General features: G+C 45.2%; 1 protein-coding gene across 3 annotated transcripts in view; it reads left to right on the plus strand.

The window, feature by feature from the left end:
* The window catches only part of LOC109870914 (E3 ubiquitin-protein ligase Midline-1), a 44,542-nt gene that overhangs the window by 2,537 nt on the left and 29,722 nt on the right, over nt 1-12,283 (plus strand). For 2 of the 3 annotated variants that reach the window (XM_020461620.2, XM_031801116.1), the window contains exon 2: nt 11,460-12,181. In XM_020461620.2, coding sequence (XP_020317209.1) covers nt 11,516-12,181 — 666 coding nt within the window. In that variant the 5' untranslated portion in view covers nt 11,460-11,515. Of the gene's footprint in view, nt 1-8,759; nt 9,077-11,459; nt 12,182-12,283 lie in introns of those variants that run through there. The other variant, XM_031801118.1, reaches the window with a different exon arrangement.

Consider the following 12,283-nt stretch of genomic DNA (forward strand, 5'->3'; position numbering starts at 1 on the left):
ACAGATAAACATGTTAGGTATCTGCCCCAGGAAAAAGAGCAAGTTCTCTCTCTCTCTCTCTCTCTCTCTCTCTAATGATGAATACAAGGATAAAGGCCGTCATTAGAGATGATCAAATAGCGTGGCAAAGCTGATTAGAAAGAGCTTGAATTGAGAGAAAAAACTATCCAAGTATGACTCGTTTAATTTTTTAAAATCTATTTAGTTATACAGATGTAGGATCTTAATTTGATCACTCTTCTGTTGCTGAGCATTTTCATGCATAGCAGGAATTGCAAAGTTGAAGTGTATTCAAGGTTTTAAAAGGGTTTCTAAAGTTTTGTAATTTTACTGCTGTAGCAAACTGACTCAAATTAAAATCCTACATCTGTGAGCTCTAATAGAAGCTCTAATATTCCGTTTCACGGAAGCACCGTATTGCTTAGTAGAGTACTAATGCTTGATTCATGCATATATCCCAACTGGAAAACCTGTCAGTGCCCACATGCAGAGAACCTTATCCCTGTCTACTGTTTCTCTGGTAGTTCAGCTGTTACACTGCCATGCATGCCTGGGCCCTGGGGATAAACAATTTACACTTCATCCTATTATTAAGGTTATATTATCGGCTTTCCTGCACTTAATCTTGCCCGGTCTGCTGGCACTAGATGTCTGGGATTTAACAACCTTTATGACAACAGCTCTGTGGGTCTCTTTTTAGGCTGGTGGTGTCTAGATGTGGTTACTCATTAGACAGTGTTAGTTGGCTTTTTAAAAGTGGTCTGTCTCAATATCTCAGGACACGTGAATGCACAGTCCTATTGGCTATTGATTGTGAGTCTTGTGCCAACCAATGACTGTAGGTGCCAACACCCCCGGGTTGAGCCTGTCCCAGCCCCATTGTAAAGTTCCCATTCTTCCATTGCTGGCAGTGGGCAGACAGGGGGCTGGCTTCAAGGCAATTGATCATTCAGATCCACCCATGCATTTACTAATCCAAGTTAATGCAGCATAATGTTTGTGTATGATAACACTGCTGACTCAGTGTTACATTCCTTATAGATAAGCACAGTTTGAATTTATTTTAATTTTTTTCAATTTAACTAGGCAAGTCAGTTAAAGAACAAATTGTTATTTACAATGACGTCACACCCCGGCCAAAACCTACCCAGATGACAATGGGCCAATTGTGTGCCGCCTAATGGGACTCCCAATCACGGCCAAATGTGATACAGCCTGGAATCGAACCAGGGACTGTAGTGACATCTCTTACACTGAGATGCAGTCCCTTAGACCGCTGCACCACTCCGGAGCATGCCATCAATTTATTTTGTATTATGCATGAATGTTGCAAAATGCACATATGAAACTATTCCTTTAAAAAAAATTGTATTTAACTAGGCAAGTCAGTTAAGAACAAATTCTTATTTACAATGACGGCCTGGGAACAGTGGGTTAACTGCCTGTTCAGGGGCAGAACGACAGAATTGTACCTTGTCAGCTCGGGGATTTGAACTTGCAACCGTCTGGTTACTCGTCCAACACTCTAACCACTAGGCTACCTGCTGGTTACTCGTCCAACACTCTAACCACTAGGCTACCTGCTGGTTACTCGTCCAACACTCTAACCACTAGGCTACCTGCTGGTTACTCGTCCAACACTCTAACCACTAGGCTACCTGCTGGTTACTCGTCCAACACTCTAACCACTAGGCTACCTGCTGGTTACTAGTCCAACACTCTAACCACTAGGCTACCTGCTGGTTACTCGTCCAACACTCTAACCACTAGGCTACCTGCTGGTTACTAGTCCAACACTCTAACCACTAGGCTACCTGCTGGTTACTCGTCCAACACTCTAACCACTAGGCTACCTGCTGGTTACTCGTCCAACACTCTAACCACTAGGCTACCTGCTGGTTACTCGTCCAACACTCTAACCACTAGGCTACCTGCTGGTTACTCGTCCAACACTCTAACCACTAGGCTACCTGCTGGTTACTCGTCCAACACTCTAACCACTAGGCTACCTGCTGGTTACTCGTCCAACACTCTAACCACTAGGCTACCTGCTGGTTACTCGTCCAACACTCTAACCACTAGGCTACCTGCTGGTTACTCGTCCAACACTCTAACCACTAGGCTACCTGCTGGTTACTCGTCCAACACTCTAACCACTAGGCTACCTTCTGGTTACTCGTCCAACACTCTAACCACTAGGCTACCTGCTGGTTACTCGTCCAACACTCTAACCACTAGGCTACCTGCTGGTTACTCGTCCAACACTCTAACCACTAGGCTACCTGCTGGTTACTCGTCCAACACTCTAACCACTAGGCTACCTTCTGGTTACTCGTCCAACACTCTAACCACTAGGCTACCTGCTGGTTACTCGTCCAACACTCTAACCACTAGGCTACCTGCTGGTTACTCGTCCAACACTCTAACCACTAGGCTACCTTCTGGTTACTCGTCCAACACTCTAACCACTAGGCTACCTTCTGGTTACTCGTCCAACACTCTAACCACTAGGCTACCTTCTGGTTACTCGTCCAACACTCTAACCACTAGGCTACCCTGCTGGTTACTCGTCCAACACTCTAACCACTAGGCTACCTGCTGGTTACTCGTCCAACACTCTAACCACTAGGCTACCTTCTGGTTACTCGTCCAACACTCTAACCACTAGGCTACCTTCTGGTTACTCGTCCAACACTCTAACCACTAGGCTACCCTGCTGGTTACTCGTCCAACACTCTAACCACTAGGCTACCTGCTGGTTACTCGTCCAACACTCTAACCACTAGGCTACCTGCTGGTTACTCGTCCAACACTCTAACCACTAGGCTACCTGCTGGTTACTAGTCCAACACTCTAACCACTAGGCTACCTGCTGGTTACTCGTCCAACACTCTAACCACTAGGCTACCTGCTGGTTACTAGTCCAACACTCTAACCACTAGGCTACCTGCTGGTTACTCGTCCAACACTCTAACCACTAGGCTACCTGCTGGTTACTAGTCCAACGCTCTAACCACTAGGCTACCTGCTGGTTACTCGTCCAACACTCTAACCACTAGGCTACCTGCTGGTTACTCGTCCAACACTCTAACCACTAGGCTACCCTGCTGCCCAAGGACTTTGTGTATATCAAAACAGTATATAAAAACATTATTTTTTAAATAGCAGGCATGTGTTAGGCTACTATAGGTAGAGAAAGGAACTAGGACCATGTTTTTAGGAACCTCTGAGTCCCGGGTGTGTGAAGATGAGCCTCACTCTTCTCCACTGAAACACACTGACACTAAAATGCACCAGTACAGTACACTACCTAACAGCATAGTACACTACAGTACACGACCTAACAGTACAGTACACTACAGTACAATACAGTACAGTACACTACCTAAGAGTACACTACCGTACAATACAGTACACTACCTAACAGTACACTACCTAACAGTACACTACCATACAATACAGTACAGTACACTACCTAACAGTACACTACAGTACAGTACAGTACAGTACACTACCTAACAGTACACTACAGTACAGTACAGTACAGTACACTACCTAACAGTACACTACCGTACAGTACACTACCTAACAGTACACTACCATACAATACAGTACGGTACACTACCTAACAGTACACTACCGTACAATACAGTACAGTACACTACCTAACAGTACACTACCTAACAGTACACTACCGTACAGTACACTACCTAACAGTACACTACCATACAATACAGTACAGTACACTACCTAACAGTACACTACAGTACAGTACACTACCTAACAGTACACCACAGTACAGTACAGTACAGTACACTACCTAACAGTACAGTACAGTACACTACCTAACAGTACACCACAGTACAGTACAGTACACTACCTAACAGTACAGTACACTACACTACAGTACCTAACAGTACAGTACACTACCTAACAGTACACTACCGTACAGTACAGTACAGTACCTAACAGTACACTACCATACAGTACAGTACAGTACACTACCTAACAGTACACTACCATACAGTACAGTACAGTACACTACCTAACAGTACACTACCATACAGTACAGTACAGTACAGTACCTAACAGTACACTACCATACAGTACAGTACAGTACACTACCTAACAGTACAGTACAGTACACTACACTACACTACAGTACACTACCTAACAGTACAGTACACTAAAGTACAGTACACTACCATACAATACAGTACAGTACCCTACCTAACAGTACACTACCGTACAATACAGTACAGTACACTACCTAACAGTATACTACCGTACAGTACACTACCGTACAGTACAGTACAGTACAGTACCTAACAGTACACTACCATACAGTACAGTACAGTACACTACCTAACAGTACACTACCATACAGTACAGTACACTACACTACACTACAGTACACTACCTAACAGTACAGTACACTAAAGTACAGTACACTACCTAACAGTACAGTACACTACCTAACAGTACAGTACACTACCGTACAGTACACTACCTTACAATACAGTACAGTACAGTACAGTACCTAACAGTACACTACCATACAATACAGTACAGTACACTACCTAACAGTACACTACAGTACAGTACAGTACAGTACCTAACAGTACAGTAGGTACAGTACAATACACTACAGTACAATACCTAACAGTACACCACAGTACAGTACACTACCTAACAGTACAGTACCTAACAGTACAGTACAGTACACTACCTAACAGTACACTACAATACAGTACAGTACAGTACACTACACTACAGTACAGTACCTAACAGTACAATACACTACAGTACACTACCTAACAGTACACTACAGTACAGTACACTACCTAACAGTACAGTACAGTACAGTACAGTACACTACCTAACAGTACACTACAATACAGTACAGTACAGTACCTAACAGTACACTACAGTACAGTACACTACCTAACAGTACACAACCTAACAGTACAGTACAGTACAGTACACTACCTAACAGTACAGTACAGTACAGTACACTACCTAACAGTACACTACAATACAGTACAGTACAGTACCTAACAGTACACTACCATACAATACAGTACAGTACACTACCTAACAGTACACTACAGTACAGTACAGTACCTAACAGTACAGTACACAACCTAACAGTACAGTACAGTACACTACCTAACAGTACAGTACAGTACACTACCTAACAGTACACCACAGTACAGTACAGTACACTATCTAACAGTACAGTACAGTACACTACAGTACAGTACCTAACAGTACAGTACAGTACACTACCTAACAATACACTACAATACAGTACAGTACAGTACAGTACAGTACACTACAGTACAGTACAGTACCTAACAGTACAATACACGACAGTACACTACCTAACAGTACACTACAGTACAGTACACTACCTAACAGTACAGTACACTACCGTACAGTACACTACCTTACAATACAGTACAGTACAGTACAGTACCTAACAGTACACTACCATACAATACAGTACAGTACACTACCTAACAGTACACTACAGTACAGTACAGTACAGTACCTAACAGTACAGTACACAACCTAACAGTACAGTACAGTACACTACCTAACAGTACACTACAGTACAGTACACTACCTAACAGTACACCACAGTACAGTACAGTACAGTACAGTACACTACCTAACAGTACACTACAATACAGTACAGTACAGTACCTAACAGTACACTACCATACAATACAGTACAGTACACTACCTAACAGTACACTACAGTACAGTACAGTACAGTACCTAACAGTACAATACACTACAGTACACTACCTAACAGTACACTACAGTACAGTACACTACCTAACAGTACACCGCAGTACAGTACAGTACAGTACAGTACAGTACACTACCTAACAGTACAGTACAGTACAGTACACTACCTAACAGTACAGTACAGTACAGTACACTACCTAACAGTACACCACAGTACAGTACAGTACACTACCTAACAGTACAGTACAGTACACTACAGTACAGTACAGTACAGTACAGTACAGTACAGTACACTACAGTACAGTACAGTACCTAACAGTACAATACACTACAGTACAATACCTAACAGTACAGTACAGTACAGTACACTACCTAACAGTACACTACAATACAGTACAGTACAGTACAATACAGTACAGTACAGTACAGTACACTACAGTACACTACCTAACAGTACAGTACAGTACAGTACACTACCTAACAGTACACTACCATACAGTATAGTACAGTACAGTACACTACCTAACAGTACACTACAATACAGTACAGTACAGTACAATACAGTACAGTACAGTACAGTGCAGTGCAGTACACTACCTAACAGTACTTTACACTACAGTACAGTACAGCACACTACACTACATTACACTGCAATACACGACAGTACACTACCTAACAGTACACTACAGTACAGTACACTACCTAACAGTACACTACAGTACAGTACAGCACACTACACTACATTACACTGCAATACATGACAGTACACTACACTACAGTATACTAGACTACAGTACAGCAGGTATTGCTGCCCAGCTGGAGGCTTCACAGGAAATCAGCCATTGACATTCCATCTCCAACACCACGTGTTACTCACTCTCACACCCACCGCTTTGTGTTCACCAAGACGTCTAGAATGTCAACAATATGGATCTGTCTGTCAGGGAGGGGATTGAGAGAGCAAGGGAGGGAGGGAGGGTGGGAGCGGGGTAGCGAGGGAGAGAGAGAGTGAGGGAGGGAGGGAGGGTGGGAGGGTGGGAGCGAGGTAGCGAGGGAGAGAGAGAGTGAGGGAGGGAGGGAGGGTGGGAGCGGGGTAGCGAGGGAGAGAGAGAGTGAGGGAGGGAGGGTGGGAGCGGGGTAGTGAGAGAGAGAGAGAGAGTGAGGGAGGGAGTGAGGGAGGGAGGGTGGTTCGCGGGGTAGCGAGGGAGAGAGAGAGAGTGAGGGAGGGAGAGTGGGAGCGGGGTAGTGAGAGAGAGAGAGAGGGAGGGAGGGAGGGTGGGAGCGAGGTAGCGAGGGAGAGAGAGAGTGAGGGAGGGACGGAGGGAGGGTGGGAGCGAGGTAGCGAGGGAGAGAGAGCGTGAGGGAGGGAGGGAGGGTGGGAGCGAGGTAGCGAGGGAGAGAGAGAGTGAGGGAGGGAGGGAGGGAGGGTGGGAGCGAGGTAGCGAGGGAGAGAGAGAGAGTGAGGGAGGGAGGGAGGGAGGGAGGGAGGGTGGGAGCGAGGTAGCGAGGGAGAGAGAGAGTGAGGGAGGGAGGGTGGGAGCGAGGTAGCGAGGGAGAGAGAGAGTGAGGGAGGGTGGGAGGGGAGGCACATGGAGAGCAGATGGTAGATGGTACCCTCCTTAATTTAAAGTGATCCCATCCCCACTTTATAAAACTTGAGTGATGTGAACAGACAGATTAACACAGGGTTTATCATGAACACACCGGAACAGATTAACACAAGGTTTATCATGAACACACCGGAACAGATTAACACAGGGTTTATCATGAACACACCGGAACAGATTAACACAGGGTTTATCATGAACACACCGGAACAGATTAACACAGGGTTTATCATGAACACACCGGAACAGATTAACACCGGAACAGATTAACACAGGGTTTATCATGAACACACCGGAACAGATTAACACAGGGTTTATCATGAACACACCGGAACAGATTAACACCGGAACAGATTAACACAGGGTTTATCATGAACACACTGGAACAGATTAACACAGGGTTCATCATGAACACACCGGAACAGATTAACACAGGGTTTATCATGAACACACTGGAACAGATTAACACAGGTTTTATCATGAACACACCAGAACAGATTAACACCGGGTTTATCATGAACACACTGGAACAGATTAACACCGGGTTTATCATGAACACACTGGGAAGTTTTGCAGATTTTACTAATCTTTGAAACAGCAATTCTTACCTTTCTCATTCTCTTTTGTAATCTAATGATAAATTTGTGAAACTTTGTATGCTTACTGCCTCAACCCAGTGACACATTTGAGAAACACTGACGTTTTGAGCAGGGAGAAAGAGTTCAGATTGGGATGTGATCCCTGTGTTCCAGGTCAGCTTCTTGTTTGGGAGCAGAGGGAATCAGAGACCCCTGTCCCTGCTCCAATCCCAACCCATCCCCTGTGTGTGTGTGTGTGTGTGTGTGTGTGTGTGTGTGTGTGTGTGTGTGTGTGTGTGTGTGTGTGTGTGTGTGTGTGTGTGTGTGTGTGTGTGTGTGTGTGTGTGTGTGTGTGCGTGCGTGTGCACATAAGTGTGCGTGCCTGCGTTCCTGCCTGCGTGTGTATTTGTGTGCATGTGTTTTTAATCCCTGGTGACAGAGCTAAGAACAGTTCCACCACACAGGGCAGCATTGTGCCGCTAGAGAGGCAGAGGAGACGGTCACAGAGGGAAACTGATCCTGACTCTCTCCTCTCTGTCTCCTCTTTAGTTTACAGCTCAGAAGGCAGGGATCAGAGGACACTGACCTGCCTGTCCTGTGTGAGGGCCAGAGTTACACTGACTAGGTCTACCCCTGGGGTTCTGGAGAACTCCGTCTCTGCTTATGTCCTGCCTCTCTCTCTCTCTCTCTCTCTCTTTCTCTCTCTGCCCCTCTCTCTCTCTCTGCCCCTCTGTCTCACTGTCTCTCTCTCGCTGCCTCTCTCTCTCTCTCTCTCTCTCTCTCTCTCTCTCTCTCTCTCTCTCTCTCTCTGCCTGTATTTCAAGTGATTGCTGGCCAGCTCTCCTACTGTAGGTGGAGCTGTCTGTCCTGGAGTTGTGGGGAAGGTCTTCCTGTTGTGCTGGTTACCTTTTGCTCTCTGTCTCTGGTTCCTGGTTAGTGACAGCCGTGCTCCGGTACAGCAGGATTACTGCATTACGAAGACTTTTGTCATCTGGGTACTGCATACCGACCACCTCCTCGTTACGGGGGGGGGGGGTTCCTTTGATGTCCTTTAATATGTTTTCATGATTTTGGTCAGAAGTTTTCCCCTCAACCGAAATGTCTCTGCAGTGCAAAGCGGAACGAAATCCACCGGTGGGTAAAGTAAACTGCGTGTGAATGGAAAACTTTCAAAGGGAGTGGAGTAAAGGTGTAGTTGATGTGAATCACTCTCCTCTGGCTTTCTGCCACAGTGTACAGTTTGACAGGGGTTCAGTGTATCTAGGGCTTTTGTAAGATTGTATGATGACATCATTGGCAGGGACATTTTGTCTTTATGTACAGTATTTGCACTTCACGCAAAAGCTCTTTTGATTCTTTTTCAATATTTATGAACTGTTATTTGTCTTCACTGAACGGAGACTTAATCATTTGCCGGGGATGTTCACTCACGGGTGGAAGTTTATTTGCATGCTACTGTTGTATTGTAATTTGCTTTGAGGAAATATACCAAAATATTCAGACGTACACTCTTAGAAAAAAGGGTTCGAAAAGGGTTCTGAGGCTGTCCCCACAAGAGAACCCTTTTTGATTTCAGGTAGAACTGTTTTGGGTTCCATGTAGAACCCTCTGTGGAAAGGGTTCCACATGGAACCCAAAAGGGTTTTTATCTGGAACCAAGAGGGGTTCTTCAAAATGTTCTCCTATGCGGGCACAGAACCTTTTTTTGGTACACCCTTTTTATCTGAATATTTTTGTATATTTTGTTCTAGATATACTGTAGCACCTTTTCTTTCTAAGAGTGTACGTGTCAGTTGAGTTGTGTTTGTTTTGTGGAATACTTACCCACACTATGAATGGCACAGCGGAGTCATCACTACAGACCCTGGTTCCATTCCAGGCTGTATCACAACTGGCCGTGATTGGGAGTCCCATAGGGCGGTGCACAATCGGCCCAGCGTCTTCCGGGTTTGGCCGTGGGTAGGCAGTCATTGTAAATAAGAATTTCTTCTCAACTGACTTGCCTGGTTAAATAAAGGTTCAATAAAATCAGATTTTTTAAAAAGGATGACAGACAGACATTTCAGGACAGTGATCTTGTGTGGATTAAGTAGACACTTCTAATTCTGCTACTATTTTTAGTAGACATGAGCACTAATCTACTTTGTAAGTAATCTTATTGTTGAAATGGTATAACTTCCATTTCATCAGATGAATTTGCTTCAGTGTACAAACAATCAACATGTTATATTGTGTGCACTGTGCATTTTAAAATGGATCATTTAACATTGCATTAAGAATAGACTCTATTTTTTGTGGAGGAAACCATAAACCATAATAATATTTGAGTGTATTTCTGGCAACTGCTATACAGTAACCTATACCGTATGTTTTCTTAGTACTGACATCACGTTTGAACATTGGACACGCTAATTCTACCCTCCTTAGCTTTAACTTGGCTCATCAACTTGGATAACAGAGAGAAGGTTTCTGTTAAAACAAACTCCATGTCTGGGACAAAACACCAACAGTAGCACAACAAAGCCCCACAGATGAATTCATATAGTCTACATCACAGAAATGTGAGACGAGTGCAACAGTTGTATCTTCCAGTAGGTTAACTGAGTGTCTCTGTGGATTTGAACAAGAATAGGGGAAGGGAACAAACCCGTCCTTAGCTCTGCGAGTTTCTGTGTCCTCAACTTCAAAGACCACTTGTGCCCGGCTGGCCTGATAATGAGCTTTTGCCTTCTTTCACACATAATGAGTGGAGGTAGAGTTCACACAGGGAGACGCGACGGGCACAGCGTATCCACTCGCAGCTGGGGTGTCTGACTGGCCTGGAACAAAGGCTCTGTGTCCGTCAGGCCAGTCACAGTAAGGAGTTCCAGCCGTGAACAGGCAGGGACTTCTGCTTCAGTGATCTGTCTGGCTTCACTGCCCTGGGCTAGCTAGCCTAGCCAAGCCTCTCCATAAACAAGGGCCACTTGACGAAAATGACTCATTTATGGTGTTTCCAGAGTTATATCATCAAAACAACTCAAAGCTCTTATAAAATATGCAGCGTTTGTTTGTTTTTCCCAATTTCGGTCTTCTTCGTTTGGCTGTTACATCGCAGGAAATACGGTCAGATGTGCCTCCCTAAGAAATATGTAGGAATTAGTTCTAGAGAACTCAAGATGGATTTCTTTACTTCTTACCAAACAAGTTTCATTTCGATTCAGCTTTAATTTATATTTCTGTAAGGGGTTTAGAATACACTGAAACTCAATTTAGAAGTGTCTGCATTTCATGCGCGGATGAAGATACCAGAGATGTGTTATCCAATACCTGCTATTTATTCTTCTACCACACCAAGTAATCTCCAGTTTTCTTTAGATTAGGAATGTGGTCAGACTACTCATTCATTTCTATTCTGGGAAAGTTGACAACCCCCTACTGTTTAACCCTTTTGAACCCCTTGCTTCTCTCTCTTTCTCTCTCTCTATCTCTCCCATTCTCCCATTCTCTAATGATGAAGTCCATGTCATCCCTACAGATAGCTGATCAGCTTCCCTGGATTTCGCTGACGACATCGCTTTGTTGCGTGTGAAGATGGAAACACTGGAGTCGGAGCTGACCTGCCCAATCTGTCTGGAGCTCTTCGAAGACCCCTTACTCTTGCCCTGCGCTCACAGCCTGTGTTTCAACTGTGCCCACCGCATCCTGATCTCCCACTGCAGCCCCAACGAGCCTGTGCAGTCCATCAGCGCCTTCCAGTGCCCAACCTGTCGCTATGCCATCACCCTCAACCAGAGGGGCCTAGAGGGACTGAAGCGTAACGTCACTTTGCAGAACATCATCGACCGCTTCCAGAAGGCTTCCGTGAGCGGGCCCAACTCCCCCAGCGAGACTCGCCGTGAGCGGGTCGCCCCGGACGGCACGGCCATGACCTCCCCCAGTGAGAGGGTGCAGTGTCAGTTCTGTGAGCAAGACCCTCCCCAGGACGCCGTCAAGACCTGTGTCACCTGTGAGGTGTCCTACTGCGACGAATGCTTGAAGGCCACCCACCCCAATAAGAAGCCCTTCACCAGCCACCGTCTGATCGAGCCCATGCCGGACTGCCACATCAGGGGACTCATGTGTCTGGAGCACGAGGATGAGAAGGTGAACATGTACTGTGTCACAGATGAACAGTTGATCTGTGCCTTGTGCAAACTGGTTGGTCGGCATCGGGACCACCAAGTAGCCGCCCTCAGCGACCGCTATGAGAAACTCAAGGTAAGAGATGCTCTGTGCTGTACTATGCTATACTGTACACACCTTCAGGAATGTCTGGGGAGTATGGGAAGTTAATGATAACCGGAAAAGCTCACTTAATGA

The sequence above is a fragment of the Oncorhynchus kisutch genome, linkage group LG2 (assembly GCF_002021735.2).
Source record: "Oncorhynchus kisutch isolate 150728-3 linkage group LG2, Okis_V2, whole genome shotgun sequence".
Taxonomy (NCBI): domain Eukaryota; kingdom Metazoa; phylum Chordata; class Actinopteri; order Salmoniformes; family Salmonidae; genus Oncorhynchus; species Oncorhynchus kisutch.